The sequence below is a fragment of the Squalius cephalus genome (genome assembly GCF_949319135.1).
Source record: "Squalius cephalus genome assembly, chromosome: 24".
NCBI classification, from domain to species: Eukaryota; Metazoa; Chordata; class Actinopteri; order Cypriniformes; family Leuciscidae; genus Squalius; species Squalius cephalus.
Window position 1 is genome coordinate 10209100 of NC_137145.1, and position 16499 is coordinate 10225598.

Below are 16499 nucleotides of genomic sequence, written 5' to 3' on the forward strand. Positions count from 1 at the left end.
GCGTAAATTTTACTAAAACACTTGCCCAACATCTTTTTTTCTGACAGAAAAAAAAAAATCACACGTTTTAGCCATAGACTGTAAAAAAATAGGTTTTAGCCCAGTACTTACTGACACAGTACTTACGCGAATAGAAATATCGCCACCTCCTGGTTATAGACTGGCACATTTCACATTCATACACTGTTTATTTATGTATTTCACACAAGTCACATAGTCTGTTGACATTGTCACTTTTTATATCAAGGTGAGATAAATAAACCACTAATAAAACTAATTAAAAATAAAAATGGTTAATTTAATAAGCTTTATCTAAATTATGATTACCGTAAAAGGATGGTATACTAGTTTAAAGACATATAACTTTATAAAATGTGCAAGACTTATAATAATAAAACACTTTTATATTAAAATGTATTTTATTAGTTAAGAATATTGAGTGTTCAGCTGGGTGGTTTGTGTTGTTGGGTTTTGTCCAAAATAACTACACATTATTATTTACTATAGGCCATGCATTCCAGAAGTGATTATAACTAGTCAGCACCATTTCAAATTATTAAATGAATATCAATCACCTGAAGCCATTAATCTGTGAGTGCTCAGTTGTGGCGAATCTCTGAATCATTGTACTTTCCGTCTCTACTCCATCTGCTGAGTGTGATTCAGATTTAAGTTCATTTGTTTCATTTTCTTTATTATCAGATGCATCAGTTTTCATCTCAGATGTGAGCAGAGTTATTATAGCACCTGTAGGTGATTGCGGCCTGGATTCGTGTCTTTCCACTGGTGTGTCAGATGTAGAGGAATCACTAATAATCATGCACTTATTTATTACTGTTGGTGGATGTGGCAGGACGTCATTATTAAGGCAGTCAGGATCTTGTTTAAATGGTTTGGATGCTTCAAAAGGTGTTGTGTTGCATGGCGCTCTGCGAATCTCAGTCTCCACTGATTCCAAACCATTGTGCCCGGGTTCATCTTGTCTTTGTCTTTCAAATAGAGGGATTTCTGCCAAAATGAATAAAGGATATTAGAGAGTGCTGCATTCACAGCATGAATGCATGAATGAGGATCATTATTTACCGGTTTTGTTGGTACATCTGATTCGTTTATTGATGTCTGAATGGCCACGTACTGGATTTTCACCTGCAAGAGACAATACGCATAAAGTAAAAGCTAAAGGGAAATTGCTTTAATAATATATTATATTGTATATTTCACAATATATATATATATATATATATATATATATATATATATATATATATATATATATATATATATATATATATATATAGTGTAAAAATGTGTAATACAAATATATAATATTTTAAAAATGTTATTATAATAAAGTAAATGTTTAATAATATTATATTGTGTAATATTACAAACTATATTAGAATATTTCATTTATTATATTATCTATAATAAATATTATAAATATATGTATATTGTGTAAAATATTATCTAACAAATATATTATAATCAATAATATATTGCTGTGTCAAAATATGTATATTTAAAACTTTATTATAAGTTAAAGCTAAATGGAAACTACCACTACATATATTAAAATATTTCATATATTATACTATATATATTAAATATTACATGTACATTGTATAAATAATAAATAATTGTGTAACAAAAATACATTACAATATTTTATATAATATAGTATTATAATATTATATTATATATGATTAATATAGTATACAATATATAGTTTGTAAAAAAAATGTTTTTTCAATTTTTATTATAATAAAGTGAAAGCTAAAGGGAAATTGCTTTTATACACATACACTATACTCTATGTATAGTGTAAACAATGAGTAATAAAATATATTACTTTCAATAACCTATAGCTACATGTCAAAATATATTATTATATTTTTGAATATGAAATACTTTATTTACCTCTCAGTCTAAAACATCGTGACAGAGCTACAGATACAGTGATGAGAAATATGAAGACAGACGCAGCGGTTCCCCACCATGACCTCCTGCAGTCAAACTCATCATCATCTGGGAAAAAAAGTATAGTATTATGTATTGACTTTTTAGTCATTAAGTGAAATGATCCTGTTCCAAACTTTCAAACACATGAAGTAAATCTTACCAGTCACGCGAACTGTAACATTGACGTGGGTTTGGACTTGATGTCTCATTTGGAAGCCGTAGAATGTGCAGATGTAGGTTCCGCTGTGTCCCAAGCTGTCTGGATTCAGCAGATGAAGGGACCCGTTGCCTAAGTGAGCCTGATCTATGTCGAGTTCAGCTTTACTTTCCCACAGGTTCGCGATCCGACGGGTCCGGCTGTCGTAAGTGAAGATGACGGAGGATTCTGTGGTTCTGATGAAGGTCCAAGTGAGGGTGAAATTGTGGCGAGGTTGTGGTATCATGCAGGGGATCATAAGTCCAGAGCCCTCCTCACCAAGTAACTTATCTAAGAGATTCAAACGATTCAAAGAGCTGTTTGAAGGAATGACGAACACCTTTCTTGACATTGTTTTAGCAAGTGTCAGAAATGGAAACTGTTACCTTGCTGATGCAGTGATGCGGTCCACACCTGCGTTCCATCCGCTGAGACGACAGAGCAGAAGTAAGTGTGGTCAGAGATGTTGCCCATCACACTGATGGCGCTCTCAACGGTGAACAGGCCCTTGGAGTCCGAGGTTTTACGAGTGAAGTTCTGGAGGCTTCTGGTGTCACGAGGGGGATCAGTGGCCCAGGTGACCTCAGGAGCTGGATAGATGTTTTGGGACAGACATGTGACCCTTTCCTCAACCATCTCAAGCTTCACAAACTGGATCAGAGCTGAACATAAAAAGAAAAAGTACCACAAGAAATTCTATTAAAATGAATCGATTGGTTATTATTTGAACTGTGTATCTATACAAACGTATATACAATAAACTTTTTCATGTTATCTTGTCTACATGCATTGTAATAAGACTATCTGTCAGCAATTAAATCGCATGGTCTCTGGAAAATGACTGGTATAAATATCTACTAGTGAATTACTAAATTAAGGGTTTTCAAACGTTTTAATGCCATATATTATATAATGTTATTTATTGCCATTTGCTATATATAATACATGGAGTTATATGCTATATATTTCCATGTATAAACTGTCATTTAAAAATAAAATACAAATGTATCTATTCTTTGTTATTGTTTTTTAACAAATAAACCTGGAGAAAAAAATATATGGAAAAAATAAAAATAAAAAAAACAAACAAAAAGATAAATATTTTCAATATTCAAATAAATACCTTTTTCAAAATAATAAAAATCTGAAAAAATACTTTCTATTAAATTTATACTATTTTATTATCTGTCAATAGAATAAAATACTTTGTGATTACTCTCATTTGTTTTTGTTTTTTTGTTTTTTTTTTACTTCCGACCAAAAATATTTTAACATAGTAGGCCTATTTACTTTTTGTATTTTACTCTTTTGTGTTTTCAAAATTAAAATAGGCTAAATGTTTTTCCTTAGAAAACAAATATATCCAAAGAAAATAATTTATTTTAAATTAAAACGTTTTTTTTTTCTGTATTATCTGTCAAAAAAGAATAAATTACCTAAAATAAAAATGTATTATTATTTATTTTTAATTATTTCAATGTCATTTGTTACTTTTACATGTGAATTTTCCACTTAAAAGTTTTCCACAGACCCCGCCAGCGCCCTCTTGTGACCCCATGAGAGTCCCTTTGACCACAGTTGGAAAACTAAATTCCTTTTACAATAGGAGACCAAAAATTGTTGACCCCGTGACTGACCTTTCACCCCCAGGTTAACAAAGGTTTCCTGGTTTCCCTTCCTGGTGCTGGTGTAGCACTTATACCTCCCTTGATCCTGGACTTTAACTTTCCTCAGCACCAGAGAGGCATTTCCCTGTGTAATCTGGGAATTAAACAGGTTCGTCCGGCCACTGAAATGCTTGTTCTGGAGCCCGTACTGGTCTTTGTTGTAGTAGTAGCTATGGACGGGGATTTGCTGCTTGTACCAGTGGATGACCACGGCTCCCGTGGGCCTGAAGCTGCAGGGTAGCACGCAGTCTTCTAAGAACAGACAGGTCACGTGTGCATCTAGAGCGAGACCAGCACATGTAAAATAATTGCAATGTTAAATTCAATTTTGCTTTGCATACAAAAATTCTCACCTTCTAAAACTGTTCTAAGAACATTTTGTTAACGTTCCCATTGAGTTATGCAAAAAATAAATTTGTAAGCCTATTATAAGTGTTTATATTTTAGACCTGTGGCTGTCAGGATGGTGTTCGCGGGAAATTGCGTACGTGTCTCGCCCATGCATGTCACGTCATATCAGTAAATACTAGAGAAGAAGAAAAAAAAAACTTTGTCCGAAAACTTTGTCGCGGGTATGGTGTGGGAGTGGAATGGGTTATAGTTGTCAAAAAGGTTGACATCATCACGCTAAATTTAGAACAGCAGAACAGAGAAGACTTTGGCTTTTCGGAGATGGCCACAACTGAGGGATTTGAAATTATGTAAAAGAGATGGCGTTTTTATCACTCAATAGGTGAGTAAGGTATTGAACAGATAGCTATCTAACAGAGTCCATTGTAAAACATTATCTGTTGCAAAAGGTCATATATAGGCTATTCACTTGCACAGTCAGGCAGAGCCTCAGCACAACCAAAACAATATTCTTCTGTTAAATGCATGCAGTTTTTTAACCGCTAGAGGGCGGAGTCACAGTGTACCATTAAAAGCGTTAGACAAACTAAAACGTTTCAGAAAAACGTTCCATACAACGTTGAACGAACATTCTCTAAACATTACTGGAAGAACATTTGTTCATAACTGTGAGAGAACATTCCCTGTTAGCTGGGTCACTACAGATTCTATTGTTCTGGTTATCTTGGTTTAAAATAGCTTTATGCCAAACAATGCCAAATCATCAAATAACAAAACTGCACATTTGCACATAAAGATTTAGTCATGAACCTGTTCTTTTATTCAAACAGACTGTATTGTAGATGCTAAAATATTTCCTTGTAGGCTGCTTATGAGGATGAATAAATCACATATTCATTCTCGTCAAAGTCAGTCTTTGTTCTCGTTCACCAGTGTCATTATGAGACTAATGGAGTTTCCTACAAGTGCTGCTTTGATCCATTCACTGAGCAACTACAGCTACTTAAATGGCATACAACTAAATGATATACAACTTAAATGCCAGAGATGGAAAATGCAGGGGAAAAAATGACCAAACAAGTACCATTCAAATAAAATGAAATAAATTTTCCAGTAACAATTTATTCACGTATCATGTTCAAAATATGTGATCTTGCATTTTATATTTTTTTATATTATAAATGAAAAACTATTTAAAAAAACTTATTTTATATTTCAAGAAGACAACATTAAAAAGCATAAAGAGACTTACCTACAAGACATGGATGGTGATTATATCTCACCCTGAGAAGCATCAAAAGTGAGCATGCGTGTATATGCGGTCTTACCTTTAGTAATGGTGATACCAGAAACGCGAGTCCTAAGTAAAAGCACAAATGCAACACACAGAAACAGCAGATCCATGACTGTCAGACTATGCCACATGTTCAGATCAAATTTACTGTGATGCCACAATCTTTCTCTGTATGTGTGCATGTGTCCTGAGAGTGTGTGCGCGTGAGAAAGGGGGAGAGATAGACCCTTGTGGACATATCAATTAAACCGGTAAAAGATTAACCAGAGTGCATGAGTGGACATATAGTGACCAGAACTGGTTTGGCCATGTAACGGGTACAGTTAAGCAGAGGAGAAAGAAAAGAACAGACCGGTTCATATAAACCTCAAAGCACACTGGTGTGGTCTGTCCATGCATGTGGCATGTTGTGGTTATTTTAGTCCTAAATAAGATTATGATTATGATTAAATACATTACCGTTCAAAAGTTTGGGGATGGAAAGATATTTTAATGATTTTGAAATGATCTGCATTTATTTATTTGATCAAAATTACAATAAAAACTTTAATATAGGGAAATATAACTACAATTTAAAAAAAGCTGAATTTTCAGCAGTGATTACTGCAGACTTCTGTGTCACATGATCTTCAGAAATCATTCTAACATGCTGATTTGCTTCTAAAGAAACATTTATTATTATCAATGTTGTAAACAGTTGAGCTGTGTGATATTTTTGTGGAAACCGTGATGCATCTTTATCAGGATTCTTTGATGAATAGAAAGCATTTATTTAAAATAGAAATCTTTTGTGACTTTTGATCAATTTAATGCATCTTTGCTAAATAAAAGTATGAATTTCTTTACAAAAACAATTCTCATGGCCCCAAACTTTTAAACAGTAGTGTAATTACAAAATGTATGGAAATTGATATATTTTTTAATAATACAATTTAATATCGTAAAAACAGCCAGTGTGAGATTTATGGGAAATTTATTATAAATTATTGATAAATAATGTATTTATTTTAATATAATCTTTTAAAAAAAAATAGTACTGTTCAAAAACATAATATACAAGAAATATTTGGTTTCTTCTGAATGTTTCCTGAATTACATTTTGTTCACACAAATACTCAGAATGCAAATAAAGTCCCATCAGTTGGTCTTCCAACTTGTATTTCATACTGGCTTCTCTCTTCTAATATTCTTCTTTTTTCTGTCCGTGGTTAACTTTGAGAACCCAAAGGCTCTATGTCATCAGTTTACTTCCCGCTTGTGGCTCTTCCAATGTTCTGGCTATGAAAGACAAAAGAAAAATGTTCAGTTGCAAAATTGAAAATCTATGTTTGGAAATTTTACTTCATCTTTACATGGCAGGGAATTTCTATGAAGTTCTTCTTATGACTTAATTATAAAAAAACAAAGGACACAAACAGGACAGTACCTGAGTTCATGCTTTGCATTTCCGCATCCTCTTCAGTGTTTTCTTGATTTCTTTTCGATTTTGCTGCAAACATAAACATCACCATTGAATATATACACAACAATAAACACTGAAATATTATGGATTGAGTTCTGTACACTGTATTACCTCTGTATTTTTTTATAACCAAAGTGATTGCGAGAAGAGCGATTAATCCTGCGACAATACCCAGCATCCACAGATTATATTTAAGAAAATCTACAAAAAGAGAGAGACAGATGTTTAAAAAAGTAAACTGCCACAATGTTTCAACAGGAAATGAGTTCAAGGTTTGTTCCAACAGATTCATTATTGGATGGATAAGTTCATGGATCAGTGGATACCTTTCCCCTGCCTGGAGGATGTAAAAACAACACGGGTCTGGATCAGATGCCGCATTTTTGCTCCTGAGAGGGCACATGTGTAGATTCCAGAATGCTCTGAGCCAACAGGTTTCTGCAGGTTTAGTGAAACATCCCCTTTCAATGCATTTTCCTCTTCTAGTTCTGCATTATCCCAGGAGCGGCTGGATTTATGGGTCCTGCTGTCATACTCGAGGACATCTGTGGTTTTGTTTACTGTCGTAAAAGTCCAGACGAGAGAGAAGGACTGAAGGTCCTTGGGAGCTCTACATGGAATAATCAGGTCTTGCCCTTCAGAGCTGGTAATTTCTGTTTTGTACATGAGACAACATTGCTATTATCACCTTCATAAGCATAACATTTATAACAAACTGTATTAGTACTAAAGCATATATCACAAGTTTTACCTTGCAGTTTTAATGAAGCTGTCCATGTCTGCGTGCCATATTTGGAGGTGATGTTACACACATATATATGATCAAGGCTTTTGTTCTGCTGTTTTAGGATGCTCTCCACTGTAAAGAGGCCCTTTCCGGCAGGAGCCATGTGGGTGTTGGCCTGCAGGGCAGCAGGAGGTAAACTGGGCTTTGTGCTCCACTGCACCACCGGAGCTGGGTAAACTTCTTTAGTAGAGCACCGAATCAGCCCAGAGGGATCGGTGTTAATGAAGATCGCACTGATGGGAGCTGGAGGACATTCAATGAAAAAAAATTCAATTTAAATTCTATTTAAACTCAATCAGTACAAATTCAGCCTTTGTCAGAACAGAATTGGCCAATAATAATTACTATTTTTACTAAACAGGGCAAATTAGTGTGAGAGTGCAATTTCCATAATGACCAACGCAATCTACCAAAAGCAGCGCCAATTAGAGTCTGGTTTAAGATGTGCTTTTTTTGATCGGTAAATAATGGCGCAAATACCTGTAAATTGACTTGCGCAAACCTTAGTAAATCAGCTTGCATGATTCATTTAAATACTCTTCTCTCATAAAATGTTGCGTCTGAAAAGGACACTCCTACAAATGCAAATGCAATAAGGTCAGTCACAAAAATCACCCTGTCCACGCCTTTTCAGCGCTAATTTTTCACTGCGTGTCTTAAGTAAATCCTGACAGTAGTTTTTTAATGCCAAAAAAGGGTTTGCATTGGTAGCTGTTAGTAAATCATGAGTACAAAATTTAACATTAATTTGTTTTATATACAGCAAAAATAGAACAGATTTTTTTATCTGCTAGTTAACTGAATAAAAGAAGCTAAAAAGTATGAATGGGGCATTGTGTTCGTAAACAACTGAATGAACTAGGACATCTTGTTTGTGAACGAAAACTGAGCAAATGTTAATAAATAACTTGTTTTGGAAGACTTCCACAAAAAAAAAAAAAAAAAATTCTGTTGAATGAATGGCTCAATGACTCTCATTACACAAAAAGACTCACTTCTCACCACCTACTCTAACAAATCATAAAATCAATCTGAACCAATCTCTAGTGAAGTTATTTACATAATAAAGTCACTGGGATGAATCAAAATCTTCATCACTACAAATGGATAGGTTATTATGGCAGTGTTTCCCAACCCTGTTCCTGGAGGCACACTAACACTAAAAACATTTTCCAACTCTTCCTGTTCCTAATCAAACACCTGATTCAAACCATCAGCTCATTAATAAAGAAGGGAAATAGAGAGATCAGATAAGGGAGACATCCAAAATGTACGCTGTTGGTGCTCCAGGAACAGGGTTGGGAAACACTATAGTAATGTTACCCAACGATTATAGTCCTAAGCCACTGATAAACCCATAATGGTCAATGACTACTAATCACAGACAATACATTTAAAAATAAATCAATATATATCAAACCTTCCACTGTTGCAATAACATATGTCTGAGTCGCATTGTTGACCACACATTTGTATCGTCCTTTACTCCTTGTATCTACTTGTTTCACAAGCAGCGATGCATTGCCCTTGGAGACGTTGTCGCCGAAGAGCCACACTTTGTCATTGCTGAGCCTCTGTCCCGCCGGCTGTAAACTGAGTATGAGCGCATCCTGCTGGTACCACTTAATATTCACATCAGTATTATTGGGCGTGAAAGAGCAGGGAAGAATACAGTCCTCAGAGAAGATGCAGGTCACACGAACCTCTGCAAATCAACAAAAGGGCTTTTAAGATATTCCTGCATTTACGAGAAGGAATTATGAATTTCATTTAAAGTAGGGGTGTCCAATCCTGCTCTTGGAGAGTCACTGTCCTGCAGAGTTCAGCTTCAACCGCAGTTAAACACACCTGAAGCAGACAATCAAGCTCTTTCTAGGAAATACTAGAAACTTCCAGACCGGTGTGTTGAGCCAAGTTGGAGCTAAACACTGCAGGACAGAGTTTGGACACACCTGGTTTAAAGGGAATATTAAATAAATCTTTCAACAACGTATAACTTTTAACTTCTTTGCTGAAAAATCCATCATTGCTGAATACTAGCATAAGGTATGTTTTGCGCACTGTTACCAGTTTGGGTTGCTGGTTGGCTGGTCCCCACCATGGGATACTAAAGTGCTGGTGGACTGTAATTTGTATGTTGGTATGATCTCAGCAAGACCACAACAAATGTTGTTGGAGAATGTTGTCACTATTATGGTGATCAGTGTTCCCTTTAAATGGGTCATTGACTTTGGTTGACTTTCAGCAATTGTTGAAGTGCAGGCTGTCACTGTTGTCTACATTAGTAGTACTGTATGTCATGCTCCTGACTGCAATGACATTATTCTAAGTTCTTTTAACATTTATTCCTTTTACCAAGTTTACAACTTTTGGGGTGTTAGTGACTGCCAGCTGGATTGTGACACATGAATGTTCCCAAATGTGCATGAAAGTCCTTAAAACAAGCAAGTTTTAATTTTCAGTGATGCAACAGAAGATAAGTACAAAATTATTACATTCTGATTTGTCTTTAGAATCAAATGTGATTCACAATTTACCAGGTGTACTTTTTTTTTTTTTTTACTTTATTCAGAATTTCAGATGACTCTGCTAGACCAGCATAAACCAGCCTGGACCAACATGGAATCAATGCAGGTTTTTGCAACAAGGTTATACTGATTTAAAATATTTTCAGATATTAAGATACTTAAGCTGAAAAAAAATAAGAATTATACAACAAAATACCAAATATAACAACATTATTTTAGTTATGTCATTTTCATTTTTGTGATCTAATACAATGATCATAGTATGTTGAGAAGGTAGCAACCTTGCCATTTCAAAACCATCACCTTCTTACTAATATTTCCTTTTAAAGATGTTGCTGGATTGATGCCTTTGTCGTACAGTATATGTAAATCTCCACCCTCAGTTTCCTAACCTCATGGTAAGTGCATGTGTACAATACATACATAATTGTATGCACCCATATATATGCCACCTTTTTTCTCAGAAAAAGTTAGTTCTACTGCCGCTGTTTGCTGTCTGTCCTTTTCTATGGGTGATTACAATTGTGTGTTCACCCAGATCATCATGCTTAGAGGACCACTTATGACTGTGATTGTTTAGCGTTCAACACACTCACCTTATCGGAGTCTGCAAGAAGATTGTTTGGCTATAAATACAAAATAAACAGCAGCAGCAAAGTGCATGACTGCATGACCTTTATGTTGTGACACTGGCGTAGCGGACTGAGATTGCACCAAACTACCTCTTCCACAGATTAATTGGCATTGATTATATCGATCATTGATTATATTGATTATATAACATTGATTATTGTCATAAGAGTGATAAAATCTCATATGGAATAGTTGCACTAATGGATCAGTTGTACTTCTGTTTCTCATCTTATCTTGATGTCATGTAACGCTTTCCTTTGTGCTATGTGTCTAGTCTAGATCTATTATTGAGAGTCCCTGGAGAGGTCTTGGCTTGTCAAAATATTCACAGTGACCGTGTTAGTCTAAACAGATGACGGGTCGGAGTGCATTCTAGCAGACTCACTCATCTCCTTCGCTTGCAGACTATAACAAGGAGGGGCTCAAAAACGCATTAGCTGAAATTCTGCCTCCACTTGAGATCTAAGAGTAGCATCCACTTTAATTACATAATAAGGTATATTTATAACGATTATTCATCTTTCCTGGCATCTTTTTTAGTTTGGCTGTTGATCTATTGCAGGAATAATGCACATTCAAAATAAGCGGTCCAATGAAACTGGAAAAGCGAAGATAAATCACCTACTTCAGATTAATAATTTATTAGCTCAAAAATGCATTTTTGTGTCTCTATTTGAAAGCCTTTTTTGAGAAGACTCATACAGATGATAGATAATACGCAGTTATATATATATATATATATATATATATATATATATATATATATATATATATATATATATATATGAAAAACTTAAACTGAAAAATACGTTTAAGTTGAAGTGCTAAAATGACTAAAACTGAAGTATAAATAAATTAAAACTAAAAAGATATATATTTTAAAAACTATTAAAATATTAAACTAAAAAATATATATATTATTAAAATAATAAATATGAATAAATACTACAGTAGTACATAAATAATACTAAAATAACATATATTTTGAACCTATATAATAATTTATAACAGCAAAAGCAATCAATGGATAATATCTAATATTTGTTTCATTTAATTTGAGTACTGGAAAGAATTCATAAGCAGGAACTACCTAATAACTAGAAAACAGATGTCTCTAAGTGGTCTTGCCAACATTCATAACCCTATTCCATCCACTTGAATTACATAAGGTATATTCATAACGTAAGTCTTTCCTGGCATCTTTTCAGCTTCACTACAAACATGAATTGATCATAAGTGACCCAACTGAAAGTAGCACTCAAATAGAAATCAAAGCTGATCAATAGCGAAAAGAAAAATAATAAGTAAATCAATCACTTTAGCTGAGCGATTCATGAGCAGAACTTTTAGCTTCATTTCATAAAGGAAAGTGGCATTCTTTATAAATAAAGTGGTCAAACTTTGGACCTAAAAATTAATGACATACTGGAAAATAAGAAAAAAGTTACTCAACTTTTAGAAACAATGTCAAAAATCACAATAAAAGTCAATCTTACCTGGAAACTTACACTCCACTAAGGAAGAAATCCATAAAACAACATAAGCGCCATAGAGAGTCCTTGACATTCTCCCTCACAACAATGTACTGAAGTGAAAAAGAGTTGCGGGACTAAAAGAGTAGAGCAGAGAGAAACTGAATTGCTGAGAAGATGAGACTCTTCAAAAGAGTCTTTCTTAGGAACGTAATCAGACCCTGTTCCTCTTTACTGCTTCAACAGCACAGACAGGCAAAAAAAAAGAAAGAAGTATCCCTTGGGTCCACCTGAATGAAGTCTTTGTGAATAAAAAACTAGAGGCAAGTAGAGAAAGTTCCTCAGGTGATTTCTGAATATTGACTCTGCTGTGTGAGCTTGCTGAATGACACAGAGAGAAAGAGGTGTAGAGAGTGTGTAGGAGGACAGGTTTCCACGCCTCTTTCATAGATCATGAGTTGAGTCACTAAATGGCAGCTGAAACCCTTTGCCACATACCCTGTACTCCTGCGAATGACTTTGAGATAACCTTCCCACATCCCCCCAGGTCAACATTTCTGAAGTACATTGTCTTTTCTCACCACCTTGTTCTTTGTTGAGCCTTTGCTAAATTTAGACGTGCTGCAACTGTCCTTGTCACCTTCTTGCTCAATTTGCCAAACTCTAAGTGTGGCAGTACAAACCTAGTAGTGGATTGCAGTAACCCTGATGATTAGTAAAGATTCGTATGACGTCAAACAGTTTCCTTCCTGGAAGGAGCCCTTTAGATGGCCCAATAAAACTTTAATAGTTTTTTTTTTTTTTTTTACATTCCACAGCTACATTTGACTGATGTGTAATGCATAGAATGAGTCCAAACTTGTAGTATTTACAGACTTTGACAGGTGCAAGTTGTCATACCAACCTTACAGGTTAACAAATGCACAGGCTTGAGGAAGTGCGTTCGTTGACTGAGCTGATCAAGTGCCCTCAGGCTGTAGCAGAAGTGTGGTCAATGTGTGTGATGACATGGCAGTGCTGGTTCAGTTCTGCCAGCAGGGGCAGTGCAGTAAATACATTCCTCCTGGCTTTAAAGGAGAACTCCGGTCAATTTTAACATTGAGCTCATTTTTTTGTACATTTGGAGTGCTGTCAATACAGAGAACAACGGCAAAAATCGGTGTTGCCTACACCGTGTTATCCTCTTTTTAAAATTTGCACCCTGTTGACTTCAATGGGGCAAGTTTTAAACCTGCTTTTAGCCTCTTAACATCCTTGATGTGTCATTACAAGTGCACAGGTCATGTGAGTGATTCCTTCAGAGTGAACGCGGGTCAATCTGACTGTAGTAGATGTGAAAGATATGAATAAAAATGATGTTTATTCAGCCAGCGCACATACCTGTATTTACATCCTGTTTTCGGTCGAAGTCCATAGTAATCGATTGTCGAGTTCACGCGCATTGGTTTAGTACCTATGATCACGCGCGTGAACTCGACAATCGATTACTATGGACTTCGACCGAAAACAGGATGTAAATACAGGTATGAGCGCTGGCTGAATAAATATCATTTTTATTCATATCTTTCACATCTACTGCAGTCAGATTGACCCGCGTTCACTCCGAAGGAATCACTCACATGACCTGTGCACTTGTAATGACACATCAAGGATGTTAAGAGGCTAAAAGCAGGTTTAAAACTTGCCCCATTGAAGTCAACAGGGTGCAAATTTTAAAAAGAGGATAACACGGTGTAGGCAACACCGATTTTTGTCGTTGTTCTCTGTATTGACAGCACTCCAAATGTACAAAAAAATTAGCTCAATGTTAAAATTGACCGGAGTTCTCCTTTAATCACACTGCACACAAATGTGATTTGGTGTTCAAATCCAATCTTTAGGATTGACAGTCCGCGTCTGTCTGTCTGTCTTTACGTTTTGACTTCTTCCAATTGTATTTAGGCTTCAAAATTCATAAAAGTTGTGTTCAATTGTGAAGATTATCACAATGAACAAAACGTGTAAGAATCATTAGCTTTTTTTAGTCATAGGCCTTATTTTCTGCAATAATCCAAAAGCCAATGAAAAAATCCCATTGGGTTTTTGTCGAGGGAACCAGGGTGATGCTATTTTCTGGGTTGGCCTACAAAAATATGTCATCCCTGCACCACTCTACTCTATCAACCACTGAGAATATTCCATCAGGTCCACAGAGGCGGAGCTGGATTATGTCCAGACAAGGGAAGCTGGATGTCATTTGGCTCTGCAGTGAGCACCACTTGGAATTGGTAATATACAGTAATGTGTTTTAGATATATTCTAGGAAGTCAAAATCAGACTTTTTTTTGTCATTTTTATATGTTGTGGACACAGAAAAATAAATATGATTCTTTGAAACTAGGGTGCAAACAATGTTCAGAGTTTGTATATCAAGCAGTTCACAAATCATATTATTTCCACTTTTTTAAGTTTCAAAATGTATCCATGGCTATATCATATACTGTACTTCACAACTGCGTGATCAAAACAGTATTAGCTCTCCTGTCATTCAGTATTTGGCCACAAGAGGATGTTTGTGGAATTTGAATGAAGAAGAGGGGTGATTGTGGAAATTACCCTTTGGCTGTGATGGTGGAGCAGCTTTTTATATCCTTCTTATAATGATTAATGATCTGAATAGAGAAGGATGATCCTCGTTCAGCGTAAAAGAGCAGCTTCCTCTAGACGCAGTGAGGCACGTGCACGACTCCCTTAGATGCCACCACTCTTCTGTGTCCTCAATCAGACTCTAATCCTGGATTAGAGGAGCATGTTACTGGTCTGGGGGATTACTGTTCTGCTAGCTGCAATTTTATTATTGATTGTGTGCCACCATGTTTTATCTGATATTCGGTTGGACTACAGTTTATAATTCTTTTCTATATACAGACTCTGACTGTCTCTCCTCAATTCCCCTCTCTTGTGCTTTTGTCACAGGGAATGATTTTTATTGGAACTAATTTTTTTTTTTTTTTTCTGACAATCATTACAACTATTGTATACTTTTTATCATGCATTTATTAATTTATTGCTAAATCTTTTATAATTATGATATGATAATCATAAGCAATTCCATTTTATATTTAAATATATTCATATTTATATTTAATAATATTATATTTACTAATGTTATTACTGTTTATTGTGTGAAAATTCTTTATTTACTTTTTACACATTACGAGTTGTTACGGCATTTCCGCTATGACTAACCATTTTTCCATGACCATTTTTTCAAAAGTTAGTGTACTTGGTTTCCAAGGAGGAGACAACAGTGTCATTGAAGGTGCATGGGATCAAATATGAAACATGATGTATGGAAAAAATTAAGAAAATCAAGGTAAATATCACATCAGATTTTTATTATGCATAATTTCCGGTACATTTTGTGCAAAATGTGAAAATATTAGAAAGGCAACATTAAAGGGTTAGTTCACCCAAAAAGGAAAATTCTGTCATCACTTACTCACCCTCATGTCATCCCAAACCCACAAGACGTTCGTTCACCTTCGAAACACAAATAAAGATATTTTTAATCAAATCTGAGCGATTTCTGTCCCTCCATTGACAGCTACGCAACTACCATTTTGATGCTTCAAAAAATTCATAAAGATATCGTAAATCTAATCCATATGAATTGAGCACTTTAGTCCAAAGTTTCTGAAGAGACATAATCACTTTATATGATTGAATTTAGACTTTTATTCACATATAAACATTAATCGACACACTCATCAGTTATGATAAACGGAAGCTCAAGCATGTTCGCTTGACGTGCAAGAACCAATGAGGTTCATTCTTGTGTTACACAGCCCATTTGAGCTTCAGCAAGAACCAATGAGGTTTGTTCTCGCACGTCAAGCAGGTTCGGTTGAGCTTATGTTTGCTGATCAATGTTTATATGTGAATAAATGCCTAAATTGAATCTGTTCATCGGATAAAGCGATCATGTCTGCTTAGACAGATAGATGATAGATAGATGGATGGATATTATGTTATGCTATTATATAATATATAGCATTCCTCCATCATCTTGCTTTTGTCTCCTAAAGGAAGCCTCTCTTGTTCTCTCCCATCCCTGTTCAGTCTCCCTCTATCACCCCCCCCCCAACCTTTCATCTCACCATCATCTCTT

The 16499-nt window shown here is 35.2% G+C and overlaps 2 protein-coding genes across 2 annotated transcripts; both read right to left on the minus strand.

Annotated features, from left to right (window-relative positions):
- LOC307152709 (uncharacterized protein) lies at nucleotides 1–5736 on the minus strand. Its single transcript, XM_079861559.1, has 7 exons — nucleotides 5502–5736; nucleotides 3793–4101; nucleotides 2542–2817; nucleotides 2120–2446; nucleotides 1918–2025; nucleotides 1084–1146; nucleotides 1–1008 (listed from the first exon to the last, which is right to left on the minus strand). The coding sequence occupies exons 1-7, from the start codon at nucleotides 5647–5649 to the stop codon at nucleotides 572–574; spliced, it is 1668 nt and encodes a 555-aa protein (XP_079717685.1). The 5' UTR covers nucleotides 5650–5736; the 3' UTR covers nucleotides 1–571.
- Nucleotides 5737–6424: 688 nt separating this feature from the next.
- hhla2a.1 (HERV-H LTR-associating 2a, tandem duplicate 1) lies at nucleotides 6425–13050 on the minus strand. Its single transcript, XM_079861561.1, has 7 exons — nucleotides 12374–13050; nucleotides 9137–9421; nucleotides 7681–7959; nucleotides 7256–7582; nucleotides 7041–7130; nucleotides 6894–6956; nucleotides 6425–6745 (listed from the first exon to the last, which is right to left on the minus strand). The coding sequence occupies exons 1-7, from the start codon at nucleotides 12441–12443 to the stop codon at nucleotides 6699–6701; spliced, it is 1161 nt and encodes a 386-aa protein (XP_079717687.1). The 5' UTR covers nucleotides 12444–13050; the 3' UTR covers nucleotides 6425–6698.
- Nucleotides 13051–16499: the final 3449 nt, after the last annotated feature.

Coding starts and splice junctions, on each gene's coding strand:
- LOC307152709 (XM_079861559.1), bottom strand. CDS start 5,649: ATGCACACATACAGAGAAAGATTGTGGCATCACAGTAAATTTGATCTG. Junction 4,102..5,501: donor TGGTATCACCATTACTAAAG/GTAAGACCGCAT, acceptor GTCTCGCTCTAG/ATGCACACGTGACCTGTCTG. Junction 1,009..1,083: donor CAGATGTACCAACAAAACCG/GTAAATAATGAT, acceptor TCATTTTGGCAG/AAATCCCTCTATTTGAAAGA.
- hhla2a.1 (XM_079861561.1), bottom strand. CDS start 12,443: ATGTCAAGGACTCTCTATGGCGCTTATGTTGTTTTATGGATTTCTTCC. Junction 6,957..7,040: donor GGTTATAAAAAAATACAGAG/GTAATACAGTGT, acceptor TTATGTTTGCAG/CAAAATCGAAAAGAAATCAA. Junction 6,746..6,893: donor AATGCAAAGCATGAACTCAG/GTACTGTCCTGT, acceptor TGTCTTTCATAG/CCAGAACATTGGAAGAGCCA.